A 26,068-nucleotide genomic window follows, 5' to 3' on the forward strand; every position below is an offset into this window, starting at 1 on the left:
CACATCGTGAAGGGGAATCTTTTCCCCGCGACAGTTCTCGTGATCAGGTACAGTCACGTGTTACGAGTCAAGATGGGTCAACCCTCGCCGCATTGAAAAAAACTTGGATCGTTTGGGAACGACAAATCTTGTAGGCAACATGTTGAAAGCAACAGGAAACGAAGACTTAGTCCGTCCTTGAAAGTCTCCGGCTTGGTGCCATGCAAAATATCAAATGTAGACGAAAGGCAAGTCAAGCAAAGTCACCAGTTTACCCCGCACCACCATCACGACCCGCCGTCACGAATCGCGAAAACTATGATGACTGCGGATCCACCCGCATTTCCCGGGCGTTTTTTAAGGGACGTATATAGATTCGGGGTAGCTGCATGCCTCCAACTGCCGTGCGCCCCTCCATTCCCCTGCCCTTTACCTCCTGTTCCCTCCCTTCCTTGCTGTATTACTTAAAAACTTTTGTGCTGCTGTCGTACATTCGTGGAACGAACCCCTTCACGTACCCGTACTGTACCTACTGTGTCTTAAATCCCATCCAACATTTATACCATGCCTCTCCCCGCCGGCGTCTACCGCGCCGACCATGTCGGCTCCTTCCTGCGGCCCAAGGAGATCCTCTCGGCACGCGAGAAGCTGGACACCAATGGCATCTCTGCCGAGGAGCTGCGCAAGCTGGAGGATGAGCACATCGCAAGGGTGGCGCAGGCCCAGCTCGATGCCGGCATCCGGTCCGTGACGGACGGCGAGTTCCGCCGGGCCTTCTTCCACATCGACTTCCTGCAGCACCTTGCGGGCGTCGAGCGGCAGGGCAGCCTGTCGTCGACCAACGTGACGACGCACGGCATGATGCCGCCCAAGGTGGTGGTCGTCGACAAGCTCGGGCACCCCAACGCCATCCAGGTCGACGACTTCAACTTTGTCGAGTCGCAGATCGCAAAGGCCCGGACGGCCGGCTCGGCCACGGGGGCGGCCACCTGCAAGGTGTGCATCCCCTCGCCGACCATGGTGCACTTCCGCGGCGGGCGCGAGTCCATCAGCACCGAGGCCTACCCGGCGCTGGAGCCCTTCTTCGAGGATCTCGTGCGCGTCTACCAGGAGGAGATCGCCGACCTGTACGCGGCGGGCTGCCGGTTCGTGCAGCTGGACGACACCAACCTGGCCTACCTGTGCGACGAGGGGATGCGCAAGGAGGCGGCGCAGCGCCACGGCGACCCGGAGAAGCTGACCAAGCAGTACGCGGCGCTGATCAACGCCGCCATCTCCAAGCGGCCCAAGGACATGGTCGTCGGCATCCACCTGTGCCGCGGCAACTACCGGTCGCAGTGGTTCGCCCAGGGCAGCTACGAGCCCGTCGCCGAGGTGCTGTTCAAGGAGCTCGACGTCGACGTCTACTTCCTCGAGTACGACGACGCCCGCTCCGGCGACTTCTCGCCCCTCCGCCACCTGCCCGAGAACAAGATCGTCGTGCTCGGCGTCATGTCGAGCAAGAAGGCCGAGCTCGACGACAAGGCCGACATCATCAGGCGCCTGAACGAGGCCGCAAAGTACTGCCCCCGCGGCCTCGACCAGCTGTGCCTGTCACATCAGTGCGGCTTCAGCTCCACCGCCGAGGGCAACGACCTGACCGAGGAGGAGCAGTGGGCCAAGATCCGCCTCGAGGTGGAGATTGCCAATGAGGTTTGGGGATCCGAGGCGTAAAAAGAGTAGAAGGAAGGGAATGTGTTCATAAATGGCGTTCGACTTGAGGAGATTGCTTCAACAGCGGGAAATCTGGGCGGGGGGATGGTCGGGTCGGGTTTTTTTTGGGGGGGAGGGGGCGGCATGATGGGGGGCCCGGTCGGGGATTGGGGGTGGTCGGAGGGAGCATGGATTACATGCCGGTTTCAGCTGGAGTGTGAGCCGGATGTATGTCGGGCGACTGAGACAGGGTCGCTCGCGTAGCCGACTCAACTGAGGCTGCTTGTGCATTTACAAAGATGATCACATATAACGTAGGATATATCAAAAAGCGATAAATTACCACGTCGATGGACAGTTGATTGCCGCCGCCGGTTTCCCCTGGTCACGCGGCCTGGATAGCTCTCAGAAAGGCAGCAGTCTCGTGCCCCTGCTGCACCTTGGCAATGGGCGTGAGATAGGCCTCACTGTCCTCCCTGCTCTCCAGCACCCGTCGGACATAGGACTGGGCCACCTTGAGCCACATAGCCCTCTCCGCCTTGCTGGCGCCCAGACCAACCCACACCCAGATGGCCCTCCCTTCGTCATCCAAAAGGAAAACGTCATTCCCGTCAAGATCGCGCGGCGAGACGGACGGGCCTTCCCGGACCAGGTCGAACGTAAGCTTCTGCGAGGCATCACTGAGCCGGAACAGCCGTCGCGGGCGCGCATTTTGCACTCGGGCAGGCCTATCCCGGGCGGAGGACGCTTGTCGGGAACTCTCCTCGCCACCGCCGAGCAGCTTGGCAACCAGCCCCGACCGGCCGTCCTCCTGGGCCAGCACCTCGACATCGACGTGCTTGGCAAGGGTCATATCGTGGACCACCTGCGCGGCCCTCGCCTTCTCCATGGGACTGCACTTGGCGCCCTGCCACACCCAGATCTTGTCGCCGGCGTCGAGGACAAACACATCGCCCTCGTCCAGGCTGCTCGCCACGGGCTCGACCTCGTGCACAACGACGGCGCCACCAGCGGCCGGCTTGAACACGCGCAGCAGGGTACGCACCTCCGGTCCGGCCCCGGGCACGGGCTCCTCGACGTGGCGGAACCCCGAGGCGACGCCGCCGGCGCGCACCTCGACGCCGCGCGGGAACAGGGCGAGGAACTCGGGCGAGGGCGCGCGCTGCAGCTCGCGGTGCTGCGCCGCCGCGCCGCCGAGGAACTCGTCCAGCTCGACCGTCTTGTAGGCGGCGGTGCCGGCCTCGTCCTGCGAGGTGCGGCTGCCGAGCCAGAAGAAGATGTCGTGGCCCAGCTTGTCGTTGTTGTTGCCGACGGTCCACGAGTGCAGCACAATGTAGCTGTCGCCCTCGTGGAAGCGCCCCCGCTCGGAGGCGTCTGGGCAGGGCACGACGGCGAAGTCCTCGATGCGCCAGGCGAGGAGCCCCGCCGAGACGCCGACGCGGCCGTCGTTCCAGGCGGGCTCCGTCTGGGCGGAGTTGTGCTTCACCTTGTGGTCGATGTCGCTGCCGATCAGCTCCACGTTGCTGTCTGCGATATCGTACTCCTTGAGGTGTACTAGTCCCTCGTGTGGCGCCATGGCGGGGGAGTGTTTGTGCTTGGGTGTACGGGTGTGTGTGTAGGTGTATCAAGGAAGCAAGCGCCCGTTGGGAATGTCGCGGAAGAGGTGCGGGGCCCGGAGGGAGGAGGGGAAATGGCGGCGTTTCAGATGCGGGCAAGGCCCGCGGCCGCGGGAAAGCACAGCATAATTTATGCAAGGTATAATGCCTCCACAGGCACAATGGCGTCAGTGGTGGATCAGGCAATTGCGGGGCAAAAGGAGACCCTCTACAACCACTTATATTTGTTGATACAGGGCTCCATTGAGTTCTCAACGACGGAGAAGATATCGCTGCTACTATGTATTGACCAAAAGTATGCATCAGCCTGGCCCGGCCTTACCACGGCCTGGGGCGTTCTCAAACTTTACCTTCCATCGATCTTCCTGCTTGAACATGACGACGCACTGAAGAGCAGATGGAACACCATAATCAGGATCCGCCCCGCCTCCGAGCAGTGCCTGTACCTCGCCTGTTAGCACGGCCGTGATTAACTGGGCTAGGATGACCTGTGGGAGGGGTTCAGACTTCTATAACCGCGTCTTCCTGCTTAAACACGGCGCCTGCAATCGGGCTCTGGCCTTTGTCATTCAGCCGATTTGGATCTGCGCCGTGCTCCATCAGAAGCTTGACGAGGTCGGCGTGGCCGTGGTAAGCAGCAAGCATGAGCTGTTTTGTTTGTGGATGTCGTTGTCAGCAGCGTGCATGTCTGGAGACGAGGAGCGTTGATGCCAAGCGTACCAGACTATCTCCCTTCTCATTGGTCATGTTCGGAGGGAGACCGGCGGGAAGCGCTTGCTGGAATATGGCCACGTCCCCGGATCGAGCTGCGTCGTACATCCGGCCCGCAAGGGCGATAGCCTCAGGAGGGAGGGAGTCGACAGCTCTAGTTTGACTTTGTTGTGAGTCATCCATCGGGGAAGTGGTGAAAACTGGGTTTGACAGTTAAAGGAAATCGGATGGGCGGAGGAGAGATATGTTGTGTTGTGGGACTCACGTCACGTGGCCAGCAACTTGATTTCATTCTACTTAACCCTAACCCGGGAACATAACTTTGCCGCGTTGTTCTTGTTCATCATCACCAAGTCCATTACAATAAATTGCCCTGCTTCTAGCTACTCTAGGTCTGGGTATAACGCTGTGGCATTGCCAGTCGACTCTCTTTCTTACAGCTTGGGTCTCTCTCCAGGAGCTCACCTCTATCCTTTACTTTTCCTTCTCCGCATCAGAACCTTCTTGTATAGGGCTAGGCCTGACAACATACAGGGGGCGTGGTCGCGCAGAACGTGAGCATGGCGGAGGTCGATGATGCGTGCGTCAAGGGTGACGCTACGGTTGCTGAGACTAGGTACTTAGCAGGACGAAGACCTCTTGACTTGTAGCGGGTTGTATGCCAAAGACGCGTCTTAAAGGCAATGCCATCGGTTGCTGAGATTGAACTGGCAGCAGGTATCGCCGGATTGAGTATTTTTACTGAGTATTGCCTGGACCCCTTCCAACGCAAAATTAAATAAATCAAATAAAAGGCAATGCCAACCAATTATTGTCCTCACAGTGGCTGCCTAGCCTTGGCGAATCCTTCGAGGGCTGTGCTCCGTGTCAAGTGGTACAGGCCTTCTTGAAGTAATATCCCTCTTAATTCCTCCAATTCCATGCGCGTTGTCGCGAAAAGGATTCAATTAAACGCAGCCTCAACGAACAAACCACAGTCTCGAGGTATGGCTAGCCAATCCCCCGACAACACCGGGCCAGCGCTCGAAACGACGCCCCTACTCGCAGAGGACAGACCAACACATCCGGAAGATGGCCCCAGACTCGACTCGAGCGAGCGTGCTCTGTCCCCACCACGCGCCAGTGTTCGAGCGGCGCTGCTCGGCTCCTGGGTCTCGCTCGCGTTCGCACTCGCAACCGGCGTATCCCACGCCGCCATCTGGGTTATGTTATCATACTCACCGCATGGGTATAACTTGCCCTGGGAGACCCGGGAATCCCTAGGATTCATATCAGGCGGGGTGTGTAACTTTCCACGCCCTTGAGTGGCCTTTGCTCATCTCCGTCATGTCATTGTTGGTGATGCCCTAACCACTGGTTCCCAGTCCCTCGTCGCGGTAGTTTTCTCGGGGCTCAATCTAGGATATCTCCGCTACCGCGTGGTGCAGCTCCCACGGCTGCTTAACATAGTCGTCGACGCGTGTCTCGTCCGCTACGTCGGGATATCCAGCACCGTGGCTATTACCGACTTCGCCTCGAGCGGGGGCGGCTACTGCACCATGGGGGAGTGCGAACCGTGGAAGCGCGTCTTCGAGCCGGTGGTGTGGCTCGGCATAGCATTTGGATTGTTGCTTGGGTGAGTCTGGCTGGGCTGAAGTCGTCCCTTATCCCCCTTCGTGGAGGTAGACGCTGAATAATGGATGTTGGCGCAGTATCACCCACGCGTTCCTGCTCGTCCACCGGGCCCTCGAAGCGTATCGGATCTGGTCCTGGGGAGGGGCAGGGGTCTCCCGGTTGCGCATTCCTGTAGGTCAGCTGACGTTTGAGTTCACCATCAAGCTACTCAGAGACGCCCCGTAGGGGCAAAACAACAAACAAACAGAAGAAGGAAGTGAGGGCGGTCTCCGACGGTATATTGGAAAAGTACGTGGCTGCATGCCTCCTTTAAGTTACCTTGAAAGCCGGAACGGCTTTCATACTCTTCCCTTCTACGTGACCTCGCATGTGCCGTGACTTTTCACCCCTTTTCAACAGGAGACCTGTCAGGACCGGGGTAGAGGTCGAGGAGAACATACAGAAAGGGCACTTCAGCCCGAAGCGTGAGCATTAATTCAGCCCCTGTGTGGTCTCAAGCTCGCGGCGCGGATGCTAGGGCACGAGTCAATTTGCGAGGGAGGGGATTGCTCTGGAAGACCCAAGGGGGGTAAAGAGGGAGTTCAACAGCGTGAAAGATCGGATGGAGGAATACACGCTATGAATTGTAAGATAAGACTTGACATTAGGCTTTGGCTACGAAGTGGGTACATATACAGCAATGCAAGTCGATCTCGCATCACTCCGCATCCTCTGGGTCATGCAAGCCCTAGGAGGTTAAATTGGCAGGATGGGGCCGAACCGCGGTCAGTTCCTCGCAGAGTTGGATCGAGATCTGACCTCGTGATGACTGGCGTCTTCGTCATCCAAGCCTTGAGCCTCCAACACCGGCATTCTTATCACGAGCAATGTCAGCTGTCATCTTCTCGCCGGCATCGGCATACCTCCTCGGCACGGCCTTCCTCGGAATGGGCCTCAAGGCCTTCGCGGATCCCGAGAGCTCCTACGAGCTGTTCGGGCTCCCCCGTCAAACACAGACTACTTCCTTTGGAGTTTTGTGAAACCTCCTTTGGAGTTTTGTGGAACCTGGCCTAAGGAGGCGTCCAGTGGTGTGAACCGTGCGAAAAGGGGGGGTCGATGTACAGGTGAACGGAACTCACATACTCCAGATCCAAGGATTTGGGTGCCAGCATCTGGGGTTGCAGTCTACGGTGCCGCTTTTGACCCTTATAGAGTTAAGCCATCATGTATCTATCATGCTTAACACCTCGCGCTCCACGTCTCCAAAACAATCTAATCCTTCTGCGAGCAGCTTCATCGCCGCTGCAGTCTCTTTATATGTCCCCTCGCCGAGTACCTTTTCGATAGCCCTGCCAATCCGCTCGATCCCGGGTCGCGCGCACTCGAGATCAACGCCCACCCCGCTCCAAGCGACCCGCTTCGCGCTCTCGGCCTTGTCCTGGCCCTCGCCGGCGATGACCATAGGCACGCCGTGGGCAAGGCCGTGCATTGTCGCGCCGTAGCCGCCGTTGTGGATCCACAGGTTCGCGTGGGGGAGGATGGCGTCGTATTGCAGGTAGTCCGCGATCCTCGCGTTGCCCGGTACGTCAAAATCCGGCGGAAGGCTTGCCCCCCTGTGTCCGAGGATGGCGACGGTCATGATGTCTTTGTGATCTGCCAGCCATTGCAGCGTGGGGATAATCAACTCATTCGGGTCGGTCTCAACCGTCCCTTGAGCCACCACGATGACCTTCTTTTTCCTCTCGTCATTGTGGTCTAGGTCCGAGTTTGATACAACATCCTGCCACCAGTCTAGGCTCGGCTGTCCAGTTACGGCCCGGGAGGTATGATGCCTATGATCTTGAAGTTCGGCGGGAAGTCGCTGCGGGGATACTCAAATGCCGAGAGACCAATCTGCAGTATCGCATCATGGCACGTGTAATTCGCACCGCCCATGAAGACCTCCCCGACCCCTCTCGTGGCTCCAGCTTCGGCCAGCTTGTTGTCAATCAACTGCGTCACAGGACGCGCCAGCTTTTCCCAAGACGCCCACATCTCCTTATTACGTACTCGGCCGGCATATGTCGGTTCAAACGGAGCCGGATAGGAAAACGGTGGTAAATCTATGCTCCTGATGGCTGGCGACAGAATCGAGATGCATATCGATCGCGGCACCTTCACCCCAGTTGGCAGAGGAGCGCCGTATCTGAGCGGCATGAATCCGTAAAAAAAGGCCTCGCAGATGACAATGACTTGTCTTCCGGCATTGCGCTGGTGCAGTTCCAGTAGCGCGGCCCTGACGCTTTCCCATGCTGCCGGGATGGCATGCAGCGTCTGGTGTCTGGTGTCGATTATGGATCGCGCGCGGTAGGTCTTGTCATCGGCGGCTCCCCTCGGCACCGAGGTGTCTCTGTCAAAGAGTTTTGCATCGTCCAAGTCCGCCTTGCCCTGCAGCTGGAAGAACTCGGCGCCTGACGCCTCGATGCGAGAGCGGAAGAACGAGGCACCGAGAAAGCACACGTCCCAGCCGCGACCCCGCAGAGCGCTGGCAATCTTGATCACGGGTATAAAATGGCCGGTCAGTGGATGGCAGAGGAAGAGAAGAATTGGCCGCTGGCTTGGTTCCGACATGTTGCGGGTGGTGGGCATTCAGCACTCAGGATTTCGCTCTTGGGCTAGGTGGTTTCAGCATTTTGCGTGGAAGGTGGCAGTCATATTTCCCCGGTTCTTACCCCCCCACCGAGTCTTAACCCCACCAAATAGCGAACCAGATTGACTTCATGGGAACGACAAAGCCAGAACTTATTAGTATTCTAGCGGCCAGTTTCTAGCCAGCGCTTGTTACAGTTTTATTACATATGCTCCCTAGCAGGAGCTGCTAATTCTACAGTTTATCCTGGATTCAACGACCCTTGCCCCCTGACTGACTCTATTGTGATTAGGATGTATCCTTCCGGCAACATCCCGGCCTCAACGCCTATTGGCGCTTTGACATGCGTTTTGGTGGCAACTCGTCTGATGAGAAGTTAGCAAGGCAAGAAGAGACGGATATATAAAATCAATTCAAATCTTACCACTCGTCTCAGAATTCTTACGCTTTCGCGACTTGAATATACTTGGCTGGTTTGGCATGGTGGTCTGGTTAGACGAGACCCAAAACGTTGGAAACCAGCGGCGGCCGAGGGATGAGGCGGTGGGTCGGCGAGCTTGTTTAAATTGACGGCTGGTTACAGCGTCCTCGCCGCCGCTGCTATCGCCGGAGCTGGAGCTCGAGCTGGCATCTGCCATGTCAATGTCTCCATCCACCAGCTGCTCGCTAGACGCAATGGGATTGGCTAAAATAGTAGGTCGTGTTAGCAATTCGTATTCGCAGAATGAGACTTCTAGCTATGTACCTTGGGCAGGTAATTCGGTAGGCATGGACACGACTGTGCTCGGCCGGAAGCTCGTACTGAGAATGCCCATTGTAGCGAGATTGAGTGATCGCGTCTTTGGCGACGCGTAACAGACGAGCCAGATTCCACGTTCGAGCACCCCGCGTGTAATTCTTTGCGTTCGATTTGTGATGGGTCGCCGGTACCTCCGCGTGCCTGTCGCGTGCAGTATTCCGAATTCGGGGGATACCTAGAGCGAATCTTCAGTTCTCGGAGAGAGACTGTTTGGGAAAGCAAGGTGAGAAGGTAGGTGGTACGGAGGTCGAAATACGCTAGCGGCAATTCTCTTTGCCCCGGAAACCAGATTGATTACTAACTCGTCACGTGCTGGCCTGCCTCCGAGGCAATTCGCGAATCCTGCAGTTAAGCTCCTGAGCCCAAGAAATCACAGGACCCCATTTTCTGGCCCCCTTGCTTCCATCATGGCCTATATGCGACTCCGATATACATTTTGGCCTCATCGAGCAATATCCCAGCGGACCCGGCTTCCTCGGCAAACCTCTCCACAAACAGTCTCTTGGCCTCCTCCCTGACGGAAGGGTCCCCGAAGTTCCTGAACATGGGGCTGGCGACTGCCTGCTCGAAGACCTGGGGTGCCTCAGCGTTGGTGTATTCGCGGACCTGAAAGGTTTTGCTCATGAATACGGTTCTCACTTCGAGGCCTGCACCCGCCAGCAGCCTCTCGAGAGACCCCTCATCCCGGACCCAGCTCTGATCCCACTGAAGCGACAGCCCAAGCCGGTCCCCAACCCTGCCCAGGATGCGGCTGGGGACATGGACATCTCTGGCAGCGACGTCGGTCACGAGCCGACCTCCCGGCCTCAGCAGCCCCGCCCAATGCCTGACCGCCCCGTGTGGGTCCGGGAGCAGGACAAGCGCAGCAGCGCAAGTGATGACGTCAAAGCCGTCGGATCCGGACGGCAACAGGTCCAGGCCGGACAGGTCCGAGATGTCGTGCTGGATGAAGGAGACGCTCGATCCCGTCTGCCGGGCCTTGCGGCGGGCCACGTTCAACATGCCCTCGCTGATGTCCACGCCGACCACGCGGCCCCGCGCGCCGACCCTCTCTTCGGCCAGGAGCGCTACCAGGCCGGTCCCGCAGGCCAGGTCGAGGACGCGCTCGCCGTCCTGTGGCTGCGCGACCCGGATGTATTCTTCTGCCAGCAGGCCGTGGAAGGAGGCGTCGTACTGCTCGCTTCGCTCGTCGTATATTGTCCTGATCAAGTCGGTCTGTGAATTGGGCATTTTGAGTTGGATGTCGTTGACATAGGAAACTTGGCAAACGGTAGGAAGAGAGCCGTTGCATTCAAGGAAGGTGATTCTTGTTTGGTGAACGTCGAGTGACGTAATTTTGGGTGACAAAGCAATGTTTTTTCAACTGGCAGTTGGCGTCATCAGGTGTAAGGTCTCGAGTCTTATACCTTAAATCGCTCCAGAGCAGTAGAATCACGCTGAAAAGGGGGCCAAATGGAAAAGGAAGAAGAGCATGATTAAGAGGCAAGTTACTGGCCGCAGTTCTGGTCGTAATCAGTTCTGTCTGTTGAGGGCATGATGAAGAGGCGTCGAGAAGCCAAAGACCGTCACCTTTCAGGGCTCGAATTGCAGCTTGTCGGGAATCATCTGGGATCTGGCGGTGTTCTGGTTTCTAACCCTCCATTTGGCGTGCTTTCAAGGTTGCGGCCATTTCCTGCAAACTTGAAGTTCATGTCCGATCATTATATTAAACCCGAGAAGCAATTTCCCACCACATAGATATAGAGCTGAGTCATATGCCGACCAGGCAAGTTCCGGGTTTCTATAGCTTCCAAATACTTCATCCCTGAAACCAGTAGCTTATTGTGGTTTCTTGGAAACGGCATGGATTGTCGTCGGCCTTGTCAGCGTTCACTATCTCTCGCATTCGGCCCACACGTAACTCCTTTCAGATGTCAGGCCAGGTCATGTATAACACTGTCCTTGCAGACTCTTCCACAGCCTTCAGCACAAGGCTCAGCGCATGTTTCGCTGGGACTGTCTGTCAACTCGTCGACTTGGCTTGAGATTAATAAACATCGTCGTCGATTAGGCTTAGGATTCGTTCAAGCACAGAATTTGGATTATTGCTATCTCTTTGAGGCATCCCCAGCTCGCATCTGCCCGTCGCTCCATTCTACTCACACGATGCCCGAGGAGCCGTAGACCGCAAATCATCGGACTACTCTGACGTCAGCCCGAGACTCCGTGTCGAGTGAGCTGCAAGGTGCGGGAACCTAGTCCGAAGCTCGACCAGTTGGGTGGTTGTTGAGGAGAATCTCCACAGTGATGAACTCCCCGCTCTTCTTGTCGTAAACCCGCGCCGTCGGATCTGCGCCATATTTGAGGAACAAGTCAATTATAGCCAGCTGTTCTGAGGAAATCGAGCCTCGGGAACGACGATACCGAAATGTGTCCAGGAGAAAGTCTGTCCACGCCGTTACCTTCTGCGGACCAACGGCTGCATTGGATTCATCGCGCTTGTCGTGCTCAGAGTTCGGGTCTGCGCCGGCTGCCAACAACGCTGCAACAATTTTGGGTGACGGCTCTGACCCGATCCATCCGTAATTCTGTCCTCTCCATATGAGATCTGCGCGTCGCGACGCGGCTTGAAGTAATATTTGGGACTGTGGCTGAGTAATGCCGTTTCCCTTAAGCTTTGAAACGACATAGGATTCGACATTACGGCAAGTCATCAGCTCCAATAGGCTGGTCGGGTGGCCGCTTGATTCTGACTCGTGGAACATTATTTCGACCCAAGACCGATGCAACGGGCCTGTAAGGCCAACATTCCGCCCCCCTAAGAGGTCACTGGCGGCAGCATCTAGTTCGTCCACAAGCTCTTCTAAATTGTCGACATTTCCGAACCTGTCGTGGAGCCTATCGACCGTCTGGAGAGCAAGATCCACCAGACGAATGGCGGTATCCGAGGGATTCGGGGTCTCTGACCTCAGCCAAGATTTTCCGGGTGACTGCCCCGTGTTTTGTGTCTTCTGAAGCTGTAAGACGGCTTCCTGGCAGCATTTCATACGTCGAATTAGTCCGCTCAGTAGGGCGAGGTCCTTATCCATTTCGGGTATCAAAACGTACGAATCGGGAAAGATGAGATTCCACAAGTATGCCCGTGACATGAATTCCTTGGCGGTTTGGTGGATGAACTGGACGTCCCCCGTCCCCTCCAGGAGTCCAAAGCATCGACTTTTGAGGCGACGTTGTAGGTTGGTGCAACGACGACGTAGCTCTTCCCAAGTCCGGGGAGCAAACCTGTCTTTTCTAGCTCTCAAACCTCCGTCGCCGTCTGTATCCAGATGGCCCTCTTCTGCCAGGAACAGCGTGACCATGTCTAGGCTGTAGGTTGGGTAGATTTGGGAGGCTTGAAAGTGCATGACAAGTTGAAACAGTCTTGCGCCCATGAGAAGATCTTTTCGTTTGACATTCTGCATCATCAACATGTAGAGACCGTCCTTTCCGCCGAGTCTCTGAGGTAGTTTGTCCAAGGCCTCCCAGAGCTCGCGCGGGTTGTCGCCGTTTCTGCATCCGTCGACAAGCATAGTGATTACAATCTGGACCCAGAGGAATACCCCTCGCGACTTGTCGGTAATTGATGACACAAACTTTTCCCGATCTTCAAGGTCGTGAGCGTCTTCCGCAAGCCGCCCTTCGCAATACCTTTTGATTGCCCCGGCTATATGCTGATGCACCTGGATCCTTGGAAACTCGCTGAACTTTGATTCGAAGATGTTGAGCTCTCGGCTAGATAAACAGACTTTTACGTTCGATAGGTTCTTCAACCTGATGACAAAGTCCGCAATCTGCTCATGCCCTTCCACAATCCAATCGCTCAGTCCCCAAGTTTCGTCCTCGTTGTTGCCGTCGTAGGTAAGGTCTAGCTGTTCTTCTGTATAGCAATGCATCTTGTCTATCATGCGATATTCGTCCAATCCGTCAATGAAAAGACACACTTTCGAGTCTTGCAGATGATCCAGCATGGAAAACAAGGCGTTGCTCAAGGTTGTCCAAATATTGATTGTCTCATATGTTGGCAGCATGTCACCCATGAAGGTCGGGAATGCAACGGGGATGAGATCGCTTCGCTCTTTAAGGATCTGGTACAGAATACTCCGGATCATTCCTTCCCGGGATTTCTGCATGTTGTCGCCGTTCTCCCGAAAGAAGTATTGCGCCATCACCAGCTTCTTGTCGTTTGCCAGCTTAGAGATCGCTGCTTTTGTATCGACGTGGTGGTAAACGTACTTCATCAGGGTTGACTTGCCGCAGCCAGCCTTGCCGCTGATCCAGAAGACCGACTCGTCGTTCTCAAGCCATGCTTTAAATTGTGGTGCACTGTGGTCATTCGTTTTCGTGACAGAGTTGCCTTCCATTATCCAGGTGCATGTGTTGGCATATGCTGGCTCAATAGACAACTCCCGCTGATCTATTGACGGGAAGTGAAGAATCCTAAGAATTTCTTTGATCTAATTAGAGACAAGCATAGAGCTAACTAGGTAGCAAATGGAGACTCATACCGTTTATTCTTCCCTTGTGAGGATTCATCGCCTCTTGCAGGTTATTAGCTTTATAGAGACCGCTGACGATAGGTAGACAGATAAAGAAACCCCAGACAAGTGCAATGGCGATATTTCCCATGCTGGATAGGTTGCCAGCTTACAATATCCCAACAGTCACGTCTCCCGGGCACCGCCGTACCCTAGGAGTCGGGTCTGCCATTCTTCAAGGTATAAGAGAGTTGAGTCCTGGCATTACGCACCTTGCTGTGCCACTCGAGCGGTGTTGCAGAGCGCCACGATCCAGCCTAGAGTCCGCTGGTACCCCTGGTCTGTCTGGGAGGCGAATTTCACCATGTTCATGTGATTCGCGTTGATGGAGCCTGGAAGGACCTTGAATCCTTCGTACGAAGCGGACGTCTCTGGGACAATCTAGCGTGAAATGTGAGAACTAAGACGTAGCCTTGACATAGATAAAGGAACTCACCATGCCTATGGCCGTCGCTTTCTCCTCTCTGACACACACAATTTCCATGTCACGCGAAATGGTAGTGAAATCGTTTCGCTGGCCCTCAAGGATGTGCGAGTCTTGCCTCAATGTCTGGAGGAGCTGCTTATTTGGCTGCTGGAGAGCGAGTTTCGCAATGTTCGCTATGACGTCGCCATACGGCTCCTTCGAGCTGCCGCGGTATGGAGTGCCCATGAAGATGACGCCGGCCGTATGTATGAATATGGCAGCTAGAGTAGGGTGCCGTTCGTTGTGTTTGTAACTGTTCGCAACGATAAGCGCTTGCTTGACAACCAGGCCACCGAGGCTGTGGCAAACGAAGACAACCGGCCTGGTCTGCGCAGTCCCCGTTAGTTCTCGGACATAGAAGTAGGTTGAAGGTGGAAGGGCATACAATTCCCACTCGAACCCGCGCCAGATCATTGAGCAACGTTCCTGCGTGGCCATAAATACTTTCCTGGCTGGCACTATCGAAGATATTGGCGATGCTTGCGTCATAACCCCAGGTAATGACTCTGATATGCTTCACGTCTTTCATCAGAAAGTCACGTGGCCAGCAGATGTCTCCCTTGGACCACGTCCCCAAGCTGGAGCCGCGCAGTCCGTGGACCAAGACGATATCGGTTCCGCTGGCGCCCACTCCTGCGGCGCCTCCGCCTATGTTGTCAACAAGAACGATCGGCCCGACGTTGTTGAGAGGAGGACTAATCGGCCCGACGCTGTTGAGAGGAGGACTGATCGGCTCGACGCTGTTGAGAGGAGGACTGATCGGCCTGACGCTGTTGAGAAGAGGACTGATCGGCTTAGGTTGGGTCTTTATAGGATCGCCACTCGCTGGTTTCTTTTCCTTGGCCTTTTCCGTCCCGACCTTCTTTCCCCGAGGGAAGAAGCGCTTTAGTCGTTTACACAGCCAGCTCATCGTGCGAGTTTGTTTGAAGGGGAATCTGCGTGGGAAATTGGGAGCAGCCGAGGTCGGCGTAAGATGATGTCGATGCACTCGAACGGACTCGCCGAGTCGAAAGTCGCGGACGGCAGAATGCAGAAAGGAATCGACCAGCAACAATGTCGTGGCCGGAGCGCGGAGCGCGGGGTATATCTTGGATGTCGGCTCCCCTGGCTGCCTGACGAGCCAGTTAGTCTCGATGCCTGACGGCCCAGCCAGCCTCGCTGCCTTTATGGACGCCACCAGATGTACCAATGTGTTGGCCGGGCCAAGCTCTGCATGCCGTGGGCGAATGAGCGTCGAGTTCTGGGAAGGGTTGATGGGCAGCGTATGCAGCTAATGGTACTTTCGAAGGCTAAGTTTTCACAGCACGCCTTCAAATTCAACAAACTAGCCTGCACCGTTATGTCATGTGTCTGTTTTCCCGTGATGGGGGTCGGGCATGCGTAGACGCCGGACAGGCTTGTCCACCATCTCCACTTTCCGGTGTTGTTGGTGGTACAGCACACGGAACTGAGCTGCGGTTGCCTTGACCTGAGCTGGGGTGAGCCTGGTACTTGTCTAACCTGGCTAAAATTCAGCACATGATCAATAAGAAAGAAGTTGTCACTCGCGATGTTAGTGTCATTCAACGCAGATATTCCATGATTCAGCACAAATGTATCCGTAATTTCCCAGGTAGTTTATTGACAGCCAAGTCTTCTATGGATGTGGCCACATGGCTGCTGCCAATTTGGGCCCAAATATTTGAGACAACCGGGCAACGATCAGAAATGCACGAGTCCCAAATTACAGGGCTCATCACATGCCATAGCCTGTCAAGATTTTCTCTCCTGAGTATTGATGAATCCTCCCCTCATCCCTGGGAGGTATCCCGCTCGTCATCGAGGCCATCGACACAAGTGATCTGCAGCAAGTCCCTGTCGACGTTCCTGCACTCATATACGGGTGGCTCCCCACTGGGGACAGCGATTGTAATATTCTCGGCTCGGATGTTACTACAACGCTGAAATCGTGGGAGAAACCGCGTTTTAGCACATTCTGTGAACCTGGGAGCTGAGTCAGGGGTAAGAGAAAAGAGACAATCTACTCACATCGGGGGCACTGCACACCAGCGTGCCAGCCTGTGGGTCCTCAGACGCAGAGGTAGTCCCATACATATTCTTCAATGTGATGTCTTCGATCGTGAGGTTGGCCTGAGATTACGTTTGCAACATTGGCGCACGTGTGTCAGCGCCCCTCCCCTTTTCTTTCCGTAAGGGCAAGTAATTAGGGGCTGCAATACTCACCGGGAACTCTCTGCAGAGGGTCTGGTTCTTTTGCCCGTAGCACTGGGTGATGGTTATGGCCCTGTCGTTGTTGACGTGGTGGAAAAGGTCGTACGTCACGTTCCGGACGTGGCCCAGCCCGCCGCCGCCGTTTAACAAGGTCTGGAACTCGGTCTCGATACCAGGCCAGACTTTGATGCGCGCGCCGTCGCTGGCGTTTGTCATGGATGTGTTGTAGATGTAGAGGTTCTCCACAATGTCGACCTCGCCCTTGTACTGGCCAAGGGACCCGACGCTGATCCCGTGCGAGCCGGAGCAGACGAGATTCTGGACTACCACGTTTGTGCTGTTTGGCTTGAACGAGACGCAGTCTTGGTTTTCCCATTGTCAGTGGATGTAATTAGACTGAGAAATACTAATCAGGATAGATCTCACCGTCTGTGTTGATTATGTGCGAGTCCTGTATCACAACACGATCGGACCGGTAGATATCCCAACCGTCGGCATTTGCAATCGTGACATCGTTAATGCTCTGCGTTACACTTGAACATTAGAGTCTGCCACGGCAGTCAAGCAACATCCGGTAATTACTTACGGTTGCTTTGATGTCCATGTTGCTGATGAGGATGTCGGTGCTGTTCGCAATGATATTGAACCACTGTAAGGGGGTCATCAGAAGAGCCTATAGCCGACCCGCTTATTCGTGCAACACCGATATGAAGCGGGCAGAGACGTAATTAGAGGCGAGGTAGGCTTACATGCGGTGAGTCGCGCATGCGCAAGTTGGACATGGTGGCCCCCTTCATGCCATCAAAAGCAAAGAGCATTGGCCTGCGGAGCTAGTGTAGTCAGAGAGAGAAAGTCGTTAGTTTCGTCCCTGATCTTCAAAAGTATCGAGTGCTGGAGGGCTTCAACGACTGCTCACGGTCTTGTTAACAAAACACTCCTCCCAGAAAAGCTGGCCGTGCCCGTCCATGACCGACTTGTCGCTGCCCAAGTCTCCGTAGATGTTCACGTCCTCTCCGCCAAACTTCCAAAAAACGGACTGGTTCTGGTAGTCGTATTTGAAACTCTCCTCGGCCCAGTGGTAAACATCGTCGGTGAAGTGGATTTCGCCCGTGATGACCATGTCGATGTGCCTGAGGAAGGTGAGGTCGAGCCTTGAGTTGATTAGGTATGACTTGTCTAACACAACCGTGCCACCATCGTTGCATTTCTGGATGGCTTGCAGGATTCGGGGCGCATCATCGCGATCGGGACCGCAGCCCGCCTTGACGTAGCAGTACCTGCCCTCGTCGCGGGGCGGCGAGCAGGGCATGTCCCTTCCGGTATTGAACGGCGCGGGCACGATATGTGGCCGGTCAGGGATGCCAGGAATGCATGTTGGCGATGCTACAGAAAGGAAGGCAAAGATGGCCGCCACCAGCGAGTTCAGTGACTTTATCCGCATAGTTCCAAGCTCAGGGCTGTATCGAGAAGATGAACAGGTCTAAGATAGGATGTGTGTTGATCAGCAGCTATCGATCGATCTATTAATTAACCATAGTTGTAGACCCGGCTCGGGGCTTTATTGCCAAGGTTTGCTGCGTAGTAATTGGTCTCCAACCGCCAGGGGCCCGCCATTAATACATGCAATAGGTGGAATAATGGTCGTCTACTCGGCGACTCGGCGAAAGTCGAGACGGTGCGCTACACTAGAAACGAGGTTTCCAACCGATGATCTCCAGATGGAGGCTTCTATTTAACTGACAGAATCCCGACCCCGCAAGGATCTCCGCTCGTTTTGCCGGGAAAACTGACAGTGCTCTTTTTAGCCCTCCTTGGCATCGGTTGGTGATCGACGTTGAGCGGGAGCAGCGCCTGGGGGTCACTTGCCAGCCCTACCCGATACCAAGGTACAGAGTACTCGGAGACGAAGCTCAAGCGTACCAAAATCCACTTCCATTTCCAGAGCTAAGCTCCTGCTTCTCTAAGCTGAGCTGTCGCCGGTCAGGGCAGTTGAGCCCCCGATACTGTTCACAGCATTTGCATAAAAAAGAGTTCAATGTCAAGTTGCAAATTTGTTTAAACACCAAACTCTACCGTAGCCCGTGTCGGGATCCTTGAGACAAGTTTGGTTCCACCCATGTCATATGCGCCCTCCGAGCAGAGTGGGCAATGTATCGTTGACGTGGTCGCCAGCACAAGCGATGGAAACGCTGTCGAACCAGATCTTCACGCTCTGCCCACAAGAAGCCGCGTAGATGCCATCAGTGTCGTTGGCGTTGCCGAGCCAGCTGCGCAGCCCAGGCGCCTTAAACTCCTCGGTACGGTTATCGCACACAATTGTCTGCAAGCACATATGGAAGAAGATGGATGCCGCGTAGCAGAGGTGATACTACTGTCCATGGTTTATAGCGGTGCGAGGTGTTGTGGAGATGGTCGATCGGTAATGTCTTTGCCAGAAGTCCGTCCCCTTGGCGGATGGCCCAACCCTCCATCTTCTTGTTCAACATGCAGACTCTCAACGCGGCGATACCACAAGTCCCCAGTTTTGTCGGAGACTATGCGTTCAAATATCCAATTCTCACACTCATACCTCGCGACCCTCTCAAACCAGGCATCCGGAATGTCGGCAGCCTGCAGCTTTATCCATCAACTGTAGTTGTCGGCATCCTCGACACCCCGAAAGCGACTTACGGCCTGCGAGTCAACCAGCCAGACATACGCGTCATTGTAGAGACTAGCCCGGGCCTTTACAAGCACGGTGGAGGCGTCTCATCGGGGAGTGCAGTGAGCGAGCGAAGAGAGCCCTCGTCAATTACCAGGAAGTCGCAGAACCTGAGGTTGTCGAGAGGATCGAAGCCGACGTTGTCTACGGCATTACCGACGGCATTACGAACCCAAGCCTCGAAAACATGGGTGAGCGACTTGATGTCATCCTGACTGGCCCTAGCGAGGTCAGGGAACTTCAATTTCTCCGAGTCTGTGTCCTCGAGGACCTCGACGATGTATCGGCGCCCAAGCTCATCGTTAACCGAGCTGTCGTTCTTGTTCGTAGCTAGATAGTTATAGTAGATGAAATACTGGACCACCCATCGCCTCAGCTTTTCCAACGCGATCGGCCATAGTGCGTCAGACTCATCTGAATACGTGGTGCGCAATACTAGCCAGGATAGAGTCAAGAATAGATAGTAAATAAATAAATAAATAAATAAATAAATAAATAAATAAATAAATGGAACGCAGGTTACAACTTACCCGTGTAACCCCACGGCCCACGAGCATATGCGATCCCCATCTCTCTGCACCGACCCATGCAGTCGGTCGGCTGTTCGGGAGCTGAATTCCGACCTGTAAGTACCTGGTTGTCGCCTTTCGAGGAGCATGTGGAGATCCTATCTAAACTGGTAATTATGTATGAGAATAACGGAATCTCAAACAGTCAGATGATTTGGCCCTCATTGTCTGCCATTGTCCCAGTGTGAAAGGATTGTATGACCTGCTGTCTAGCGGGCCGAACCCTTTGTTGGCCATGACGCATGACGAGGGCTGGGCTATTTTGGGAGACGCCTTCAACAGTCGCCTTTGATTCATAACGTGAGATTGGTCTGGTCGTGATTCACTTGAGCTACTTTGACACCAGTGTAATCATTGATGAGGTCCTCGAAACACAGCAAGTTTAAATTCGCCCTGTTGCCCTCTTAGGTTTGTTCCCCTCGGCTTGTTTAAGACTTCTCATAATTACTGCCGACACGTAGCAGTTTCATAATCATCGTCTATTTCCTTCCATCGACTTCCAACGGACAATATGAGAATCACTTTCCTTCTCGCTCTTGCCACCAGCGTTGTGTCAGTATCGGCTCTCAGAGGCGGATACAAGGACGCCTGTTGGGTGAGTTTCTTATACGACCACGGCGAAATGTACGGTCAGTTTGCCGCGACGTGTTGGACGGATCCTGGCGATATCAACACATACAGAGGGACCACCATAGACCTCAACCACTGCCTTGTCAATCGCCATGGACTTCTCGGCTGGGGACCAAAGTAAGTAGTACTTCACCACATATGTTTGAAAAGTTGGCTAATATTCAAATCGAAGTGGCCAAGCAATGAAGACCTGCAACTGCAGGAGTCGCGCAGGCAAGACAAAGGTCATAGACTGCGCGTGCAGGACTGGGAATGGCTCGGAGACTCTCTTCAATTCAATCGACCTGAGTATCTCTCGCCTTGACAATTGTGTTAATTGAGTTGCGTGCTAACCTTTCCGCAGATGAAGGCATCTACACGACCCCCGACGCTCACCTGGCGTGTTTCGACATCGTCGGCCACAAAAGCAATTATTAGGCAAGGTGGCCATGCCAGTGGGGGCAGAAGAATTTGATGAATTTGGTTAGGGATACGGATCCGTATAAAGTCTAGTAATGGGGTTCTCAACACTCGGAGGAACTCGCGGTCAAATATCCAGCTTGCGAATGAGAGAGGGCCATTCTTGAGAAGCGCGTGCAATACATACCTCGGGCCACAATCACATGCTTTCAGCGTTGGTATTGGCTCCTTATCGGGCCCACGAGCCTTATCGTCTGGAGACTGTTGGGCTTATGACGTAGTGGGATCATGCAATCACGATATGTTGATGAAAACACAATTTGCTCCACAAAAGGCCTCTGCAGGGTCTAGAAGAACTTTCGAATCCCCTTCTGAGGTCCGCGTGCTACCAAGGAACCCATCTTGTCTTTTGCCTCTCGGTATCTTCCTCCGCCTGTTTGCTGGTCGCGACCCAAGCCGCCACTATCAACACTGCCGACCGACGCGATATCCATCCGCCTTCACCATGATAGGGACATCTATATGGGACTATGTTTTCATTCAGACGTGCATATTCTTCTTGCACTTGTTCGCTCCTTTTAGCATCCTGTATTCTCTAAGCAGCTGGCTCCTCCATCCTCCATTCTACATCCCCCGCATCCTGCAAGTATTCCTCGCTCTCGAGACGCTGTTCTACTTCGCCGTCTACCTCCCGCGTAGACACTACCTCCAGAGACCCGCGAAGCATCCCACCATCAGCCCCGAGGATCGCCGTATCTTGTTCCGGCGCTGCCACGACAACATCCCCGACCCCCAAGCGTATCTGGAGAAATGGTTCCTGGGCGCCCCGGCCGCAGAGATCAGGCGGGAGAACGTCAAGGACTTCCTCCGGTGGGCTTTCTTCAACACGGGAGAGCCGGACCCGGCATACGACGACGAGCTGGAGGAGTATGTTGGGCGGATCGATGAGTTATTGGGGAGGAAGTTGGAGCCAGGACGCGGGAATGCGAGATGTCTGAGGTTGACCATCGACAAGGTCGACATGTTGCATCGAAGCTTGATGTGGTACTTTGTAAGCTTTTGCCCTGCAGACGGTGCCTGGACTTGTCGCTTTGCAACAAACGTATTGCTTGCATGCTAACGTTTTCCTCTTCCTTCCACTTCCACAGTGTGTGTTTGTTGTCGATACCTTTGCATCTGTATGCTTGCGCTACTACTCCTTCGACTTTTATCGCACTCCGCTCCTCAGATTACCCACTGTCTTCCCTCTGCGTCCTATTGCTCTCTTCACCACCCACCGCTCACCTGCAAAGACTCTCACCTACTGGCACCGTCCACACACTTCCAAAACCAGACTTCCTGTTTTGTTCATCCACGGCATCGGCATCGGACTCTACCCGTACATTCAGTTTCTAGCCGAATTAAACGCGGCAGGAAAGAGGGATGGGTCGGATGGAGAACTGGGGATTATCGCTGTGGAGATTATGCCGGTGAGCTTCAGAATCACCGATCAGGCGATGCAGAAAGAGGAGATGTGTGAGGAGATTCGTCGTATAGTGGATGCGCATGGGTGGGAAAAGTTTGTCCTGGTGTCACATTCGTGAGTCTCCCATCTCCGTCACTACTAAGATTAATCAGTACTGACTGTTAGAAGCTACGGAAGCGTGATTGCTACGCATCTCCTCCACACGCCACAGATCGCAGAGAAGATCGGACCCATCTTATCTGTTGACCCTGTGTCTTTCCTGCTACATCTCCCAGATGTGGCTTTCAACTTTGTGAGACCTCTACTTTATCGCTGCTGATAGTCCTCTTGGCTAACCTCGTTAGATCTGCCGTAAGCCAACCCGCGCGAACGAACACCTACTCTCCTACTTCGCCTCTAAGGATATGGGTGTCTCGCACACACTGAGCCGGCGCTTTTTCTGGGCGGAAAATATCATGTGGAAAGAAGATATCCAGGGCCATCGTGTCACTGTGACACTGGCCGAGAGAGACCTGATCGTCGACACAGAAGCCGTCGGGGCGTATCTGGCAGGCGGAGATGATTGGATCCAGGAGAAGGGTAACTGGAAGGACAGGGCCTGGAAAGGGGATGGGCTGGATGTGTTGTGGTTTCCAGGACTGGATCATGCGCAGGTTTTCGACAACAAGAAGACGAGACGGATGTTGGTGGACGTTGTTAGAAAGTACTCTGTTAGCGGATAGACAACTCGCAGTATTATATCCATTAGATTAGACTAGATTCTTAGAGGTTCGACGTGTGTGGACGGCTGCCTGTTTTCTGGAGGACTTGTACTTCGACGATGTGCCTCCCTTGGGTTTCCTTTTCGCGCTATCAGGATGCCTCGGAGTCAGCCGTGGGAAGGTTGGTGGCAAAGTTGTCCACTGGTTTGCCCGAGCTAAAATCCTCCAAGACATACGCTCTCTTCCTTAATTAACTGCTGCAAAATATTATATCTGTTTCTTGGCAAGCAGCTAATACATCGACGCAATCCGCCTTAGATTCCTCACGTCCCAGTCCCTTCCAAGCTAACGTTTGATTCAGACAAAATGCCCCTGATATAGCCTGTCCAGTTTTACGACGTCCACGACTATGACATGTTATGGGCATTCGACTCCGGACGACATAAGTGTGAAGCGACTGGAGGATGGACCCTAAGCAGCCATTAATTCCATAGAGCAGACATCAAACTGGCCCACTTTGAGACACCCAGAGGGGAACGAGTCCGTCGGAATCCATGTTCACCAGTCCCGCATTCAGGATCCACAATCCCGACGACATTCGGACCAAGCCCGATCCGAAATTCTCGACCTCAGTAACATCGAAATTCATGTAATTGCTTTTGGTGGATCTGCCGAGTAAGATGATCGCTACGTTTTTAAACAGGCCATTTTAGGCAGGATCCATGATGCGGCTTTTACTCACGCCTTTGACAATTTCCGTCCCTTGTCGCCGTTGCCATTATTTGGTGGGTCCCGGGGTCCCCGGGAGTTGACCGTTCGGGGGCGGAGCCGGCCCCGAGCCACTCCGACAATTTTCAGGCGGCCTGAGTGCTCTACTGATGGAAATGCGCAGCATTCATTGGCCAGATCTTGGTGCCTGTCACTGTGAGTCATCCAGACTCATCATCCTATTGGTCCGTGTCTGTACAATCCTGAATCTTCAAGTATCGCGTTGAGAGCACTCAATCATGGCCAGCAATTCAATTCCAGAGTCTTCAATTTTACGTGTTTTCCTGCCGTGGAGGTGGCCAACCGACAACGTGGCTCGAAAGTCCCTCGACCAAGACACGCGCGAGGTGATGGCCAGCGACAGCTCCACCAAGGTCTCCACGGGCGCGTTCTCAGTAGAGGAGGACGACAAAGAACCCGCCATCGACAGCATAAACATGGACAACATAAATACCGACAAGGAACAAGCGGGAGACGAGGTTGCAGAGACTACCCCGGACGATGCGAATAAACCGGAGGAGGCGGTTGAATATCCCCAAGGTCTCAGCCTACTCTTCATCGTTCTCGGCTTGATTCTCAGCATTTTCCTCGCCTCGCTGGACATGACGATTGTCGCTACCATGATTCCCAAAATTACCGACGACTTCGGCGGCCTTGACAAGGTCTCGTGGTATGGCTCGGCCTTCTTCATGACCAACGGCGCCTTCTAGTCATCGTGGGGCAAAGCCTACAAATACTTCCTTCTCAAGTCATCACCTTCCTCCTCGCCTTTTTCGTCTTCGAGGTTGGCAGCCTGGCCTGCGCCGTGGCCCCTAATTCCACAGCCCTCATCGTAGGCAGGGACATTACCGGCCTGGCTGCCTCGGGACTCGGTACTGGTGCCTACACCATAATGGCCTTTGTTGCCGAGCCCCAGAAGCGAGCCATGTTCACCGGCTTTGTGGGCGTTTCCTACGGAATTGCCTCCGTGGTCGGTCCGCTCATCGGTGGCGTCTTTGCCGATAAGGTGTCGTGGCGCTGGTGCTTCTACATTAACCTGCCTATTGGTGGCATCTCGGCGTTTATTATCCTATTTCTTTTCCATACCCCCAGCAACGCCAAGCCGGTCGAGGCAAGCTGGAGAGAGAAGCTGCTGCAGATGGACCCCCTTGGGGTTATCATGATAATGGGTGCCTTTGTCTCATTCATCTTCGCCCTCGAATACGGCAACCAAGCTCATCCGTGGAACAGCAACGTTGTGATTGGCTTACTTGTTGGTTGCGCCGCCATCTTGACCACCATTACTGCCTGGGAGATATTCCAAGGCGACCGGGCCATGTTGGTCCTCCGCCTCACCAAGCAGCGGTCAATGGCTGACAGCTGCATCTTCACCCTCGTCTTTTCAGGTTCCTATTTCCTTGTCATCTACTATCTGCCCATCTACTTCCAGAGTATCCACAACGTCAGCCCTTCCATGTCAGGGGTGTACAACCTCCCGCTCATCTTGGCTGTCACTGTGTCCATGGTCTCGTCGGGAATCTTCATCAGCTCCACCGGGCTGGCTGTTCCTGTTCAAGTTGTGGGCACCGCGATTGCCATTGTCGGCGCCGGTTTGCTCTACACTTTTGATCTCCATACGAGCACTGGGAATTGGATAGGATACCAGATTGTTGGTGGCATTGGCTGGGGTTTGGCTTTCTAGATCCCGATCATTATCAGCTAGAGTAGCGCGGATCCCAAGGACATTTCCTCGGTCACCGCCATCGTCTCGTGTACGTAATTGGCAACTCCCCTCGTCTAATCTCCCCAACCCAGACTTACATCTCCTACAGTTTGCATGAATGCGGGTGGAACCTGCTTCGTCACGGCAGCGCAGTCAGTCTTTGTCAACAGACTTAGAGTCACCCTGCCCGCTACCGCCCCTGGCGTCGACCCCGCGGCTTTTGTCACAACTGGGGCTACGCAACTCCGATCGAGATTCCCGGCCGACAAGATCCCTGGCATTCTGTTGGCTTATGCGGATGGCATCAAGAGCGCTCTGATTATCCCGATAGGGGCAACTGGAGTGGCACTGATAGTCATCTTATTCAGCCGGTGGAAGAGGCTCAAATCTGGGAATTCGAAGGCCGCCGTGGCTGCTTGATGCCAAGGAAATTAGGTTACCCTCTGTATTACATTGTGTTTATATTTGGCGTGGTTTTAACGATAGAGTTATTAGACGGGCCAGGGGATAATTATCTTAGAGTTGGCCCATTGGACCGACATACGCACTTATGCTGTCCCGGAAGGAGGCTGGGGAGCATTGAGGGATCAAAATACTACTGTATAACGCAAGGTTGCGTAAAAGATACATGGATCCCCAAAATAGAGGCAAAGTGTGGGGGATAGGGCTGTCTTCTCTCCGAGTCTGACATGCACGTTTTCTCCACAGAGAAGCATGAATATGGAGAGTCAAAAACAGGAAGATAATCGTTTGGCAAATGGGAGGTTGCATTCGCCTATTTGGTAACTATTTAGTAAAGGAGAGGCTGAATTTGTCGGCGCTATGCATTTCTCTCAAGCCTTAGAGGTATCTTATTGCGCCGAATGGTCCTCTGGACTGGTCTA

The 26,068-nt window shown here is 54.4% G+C and overlaps 13 protein-coding genes across 13 annotated transcripts; 6 read left to right on the top strand and 7 right to left on the bottom strand.

Annotated features, from left to right (window-relative positions):
- Positions 1 to 122: 122 nt before the first annotated feature.
- Positions 123 to 1,790, top strand: QBC33DRAFT_538497 (methionine synthase-like protein). The gene has a single exon (XM_060427890.1). The coding sequence runs from the start codon at positions 544 to 546 to the stop codon at positions 1,690 to 1,692; it is 1,149 nt and encodes a 382-aa protein (XP_060283703.1). The 5' UTR covers positions 123 to 543; the 3' UTR covers positions 1,693 to 1,790.
- Positions 1,791 to 2,056: 266 nt separating this feature from the next.
- Positions 2,057 to 3,247, bottom strand: QBC33DRAFT_515041 (uncharacterized protein; the record flags this gene model as incomplete). Its single annotated transcript, XM_060426070.1, has 1 exon — positions 2,057 to 3,247. One exon carries the CDS (start codon positions 3,245 to 3,247, stop codon positions 2,057 to 2,059), a length of 1,191 nt encoding a protein of 396 aa, XP_060283704.1.
- A 342-nt stretch (positions 3,248 to 3,589) lies between these two features.
- QBC33DRAFT_558975 (ankyrin repeat-containing domain protein) lies at positions 3,590 to 4,181 on the bottom strand (the record flags this gene model as incomplete). The annotated part of the gene is made up of 3 exons (XM_060429927.1): positions 3,590 to 3,727; positions 3,795 to 3,935; positions 4,008 to 4,181. The coding sequence occupies 3 exons, from the start codon at positions 4,179 to 4,181 to the stop codon at positions 3,590 to 3,592; spliced, it is 453 nt and encodes a 150-aa protein (XP_060283705.1).
- Positions 4,182 to 4,926: 745 nt separating this feature from the next.
- On the top strand, positions 4,927 to 6,298 carry QBC33DRAFT_538506 (uncharacterized protein). Its single transcript, XM_060427891.1, has 3 exons — positions 4,927 to 5,278; positions 5,363 to 5,613; positions 5,690 to 6,298. Exons 1-3 carry the CDS (start codon positions 4,985 to 4,987, stop codon positions 5,835 to 5,837), a joined length of 693 nt encoding a protein of 230 aa, XP_060283706.1. The 5' UTR covers positions 4,927 to 4,984; the 3' UTR covers positions 5,838 to 6,298.
- A 180-nt stretch (positions 6,299 to 6,478) lies between these two features.
- On the top strand, positions 6,479 to 6,631 carry QBC33DRAFT_558977 (uncharacterized protein; the record flags this gene model as incomplete). The annotated part of the gene is made up of 1 exon (XM_060429928.1): positions 6,479 to 6,631. The coding sequence occupies one exon, from the start codon at positions 6,479 to 6,481 to the stop codon at positions 6,629 to 6,631; it is 153 nt and encodes a 50-aa protein (XP_060283707.1).
- A 182-nt stretch (positions 6,632 to 6,813) lies between these two features.
- QBC33DRAFT_451610 (uncharacterized protein) lies at positions 6,814 to 8,201 on the bottom strand (the record flags this gene model as incomplete). The annotated part of the gene is given in 2 exon segments (XM_060424615.1): positions 6,814 to 7,387; positions 7,405 to 8,201. 2 exon segments carry the CDS (start codon positions 8,199 to 8,201, stop codon positions 6,814 to 6,816), a joined length of 1,371 nt encoding a protein of 456 aa, XP_060283708.1.
- A 346-nt stretch (positions 8,202 to 8,547) lies between these two features.
- QBC33DRAFT_515045 (S-adenosyl-L-methionine-dependent methyltransferase) lies at positions 8,548 to 10,249 on the bottom strand (the record flags this gene model as incomplete). Its single annotated transcript, XM_060426071.1, has 5 exons — positions 8,548 to 8,585; positions 8,645 to 8,690; positions 8,802 to 8,905; positions 9,000 to 9,160; positions 9,453 to 10,249. The coding sequence occupies 5 exons, from the start codon at positions 10,247 to 10,249 to the stop codon at positions 8,548 to 8,550; spliced, it is 1,146 nt and encodes a 381-aa protein (XP_060283709.1).
- An 815-nt stretch (positions 10,250 to 11,064) lies between these two features.
- QBC33DRAFT_538511 (uncharacterized protein) lies at positions 11,065 to 15,251 on the bottom strand. Its single transcript, XM_060427892.1, has 6 exons — positions 14,749 to 15,251; positions 14,424 to 14,718; positions 14,009 to 14,365; positions 13,785 to 13,953; positions 13,543 to 13,575; positions 11,065 to 13,484 (listed from the first exon to the last, which is right to left on the bottom strand). Exons 1-6 carry the CDS (start codon positions 14,946 to 14,948, stop codon positions 11,254 to 11,256), a joined length of 3,285 nt encoding a protein of 1,094 aa, XP_060283710.1. The 5' UTR covers positions 14,949 to 15,251; the 3' UTR covers positions 11,065 to 11,253.
- Positions 15,252 to 15,828: 577 nt separating this feature from the next.
- Positions 15,829 to 17,690, bottom strand: QBC33DRAFT_515047 (glycoside hydrolase family 28 protein; the record flags this gene model as incomplete). The annotated part of the gene is made up of 7 exons (XM_060426072.1): positions 15,829 to 15,978; positions 16,067 to 16,168; positions 16,262 to 16,611; positions 16,676 to 16,772; positions 16,836 to 16,898; positions 16,999 to 17,079; positions 17,166 to 17,690. 7 exons carry the CDS (start codon positions 17,688 to 17,690, stop codon positions 15,829 to 15,831), a joined length of 1,368 nt encoding a protein of 455 aa, XP_060283711.1.
- A 1,258-nt stretch (positions 17,691 to 18,948) lies between these two features.
- QBC33DRAFT_586891 (uncharacterized protein) lies at positions 18,949 to 19,835 on the bottom strand. Its single transcript, XM_060431496.1, has 2 exons — positions 19,481 to 19,835; positions 18,949 to 19,385 (listed from the first exon to the last, which is right to left on the bottom strand). Exons 1-2 carry the CDS (start codon positions 19,536 to 19,538, stop codon positions 18,976 to 18,978), a joined length of 468 nt encoding a protein of 155 aa, XP_060283712.1. The 5' UTR covers positions 19,539 to 19,835; the 3' UTR covers positions 18,949 to 18,975.
- An 88-nt stretch (positions 19,836 to 19,923) lies between these two features.
- QBC33DRAFT_70400 (uncharacterized protein) lies at positions 19,924 to 20,708 on the top strand. The gene is made up of 3 exons (XM_060433005.1): positions 19,924 to 20,266; positions 20,322 to 20,437; positions 20,493 to 20,708. The coding sequence occupies exons 1-3, from the start codon at positions 20,031 to 20,033 to the stop codon at positions 20,564 to 20,566; spliced, it is 426 nt and encodes a 141-aa protein (XP_060283713.1). The 5' UTR covers positions 19,924 to 20,030; the 3' UTR covers positions 20,567 to 20,708.
- Positions 20,709 to 20,838: 130 nt separating this feature from the next.
- On the top strand, positions 20,839 to 22,999 carry QBC33DRAFT_538520 (uncharacterized protein). The gene is made up of 4 exons (XM_060427893.1): positions 20,839 to 21,599; positions 21,697 to 22,127; positions 22,182 to 22,305; positions 22,358 to 22,999. Exons 1-4 carry the CDS (start codon positions 20,850 to 20,852, stop codon positions 22,733 to 22,735), a joined length of 1,683 nt encoding a protein of 560 aa, XP_060283714.1. The 5' UTR covers positions 20,839 to 20,849; the 3' UTR covers positions 22,736 to 22,999.
- Positions 23,000 to 23,721: 722 nt separating this feature from the next.
- On the top strand, positions 23,722 to 26,066 carry QBC33DRAFT_586901 (major facilitator superfamily domain-containing protein; the record flags this gene model as incomplete). Its single annotated transcript, XM_060431497.1, has 4 exons — positions 23,722 to 24,152; positions 24,209 to 25,130; positions 25,185 to 25,233; positions 25,294 to 26,066. The coding sequence occupies 4 exons, from the start codon at positions 23,722 to 23,724 to the stop codon at positions 25,602 to 25,604; spliced, it is 1,713 nt and encodes a 570-aa protein (XP_060283715.1). The 3' UTR covers positions 25,605 to 26,066.
- Between the last annotated feature and the right edge of the window lie 2 nt (positions 26,067 to 26,068).

Source organism: Phialemonium atrogriseum, assembly GCF_030411735.1.
Source record: "Phialemonium atrogriseum strain 8032-3 unplaced genomic scaffold QBC33scaffold_12, whole genome shotgun sequence".
Classification (NCBI taxonomy): Eukaryota; Fungi; Ascomycota; class Sordariomycetes; order Cephalothecales; family Cephalothecaceae; genus Phialemonium; species Phialemonium atrogriseum.

Excerpts from the sequence above, each read along its gene's own strand:
- QBC33DRAFT_538497 (XM_060427890.1), top strand. The coding sequence starts at position 544 with ATGCCTCTCCCCGCCGGCGTCTACCGCGCCGACCATGTCGGCTCCTTC.
- QBC33DRAFT_538506 (XM_060427891.1), top strand. The coding sequence starts at position 4,985 with ATGGCTAGCCAATCCCCCGACAACACCGGGCCAGCGCTCGAAACGACG. Across the intron at positions 5,279-5,362 it reads TAGGATTCATATCAGGCGGG|TCCCTCGTCGCGGTAGTTTT; the intron begins GTGTGTAACTTT and ends ACTGGTTCCCAG. Across the intron at positions 5,614-5,689 it reads GCATTTGGATTGTTGCTTGG|TATCACCCACGCGTTCCTGC; the intron begins GTGAGTCTGGCT and ends ATGTTGGCGCAG.
- QBC33DRAFT_538511 (XM_060427892.1), bottom strand. The coding sequence starts at position 14,948 with ATGAGCTGGCTGTGTAAACGACTAAAGCGCTTCTTCCCTCGGGGAAAG. Across the intron at positions 13,576-13,784 it reads CGCTCGAGTGGCACAGCAAG|AGGCGATGAATCCTCACAAG; the intron begins GTGCGTAATGCC and ends ATAACCTGCAAG. Across the intron at positions 13,485-13,542 it reads TCACAAGGGAAGAATAAACG|AAATTCTTAGGATTCTTCAC; the intron begins GTATGAGTCTCC and ends ATTAGATCAAAG.
- QBC33DRAFT_586891 (XM_060431496.1), bottom strand. The coding sequence starts at position 19,538 with ATGGGTCGGTGCAGAGAGATGGGGATCGCATATGCTCGTGGGCCGTGG. Across the intron at positions 19,386-19,480 it reads TGGGCCGTGGGGTTACACGG|TATTGCGCACCACGTATTCA; the intron begins GTAAGTTGTAAC and ends TATCCTGGCTAG.
- QBC33DRAFT_70400 (XM_060433005.1), top strand. The coding sequence starts at position 20,031 with ATGAGAATCACTTTCCTTCTCGCTCTTGCCACCAGCGTTGTGTCAGTA. Across the intron at positions 20,267-20,321 it reads CTTCTCGGCTGGGGACCAAA|TGGCCAAGCAATGAAGACCT; the intron begins GTAAGTAGTACT and ends TTCAAATCGAAG. Across the intron at positions 20,438-20,492 it reads CTTCAATTCAATCGACCTGA|ATGAAGGCATCTACACGACC; the intron begins GTATCTCTCGCC and ends ACCTTTCCGCAG.
- QBC33DRAFT_538520 (XM_060427893.1), top strand. The coding sequence starts at position 20,850 with ATGTTGATGAAAACACAATTTGCTCCACAAAAGGCCTCTGCAGGGTCT. Across the intron at positions 21,600-21,696 it reads GAAGCTTGATGTGGTACTTT|TGTGTGTTTGTTGTCGATAC; the intron begins GTAAGCTTTTGC and ends CCACTTCCACAG. Across the intron at positions 22,306-22,357 it reads CAGATGTGGCTTTCAACTTT|ATCTGCCGTAAGCCAACCCG; the intron begins GTGAGACCTCTA and ends TAACCTCGTTAG.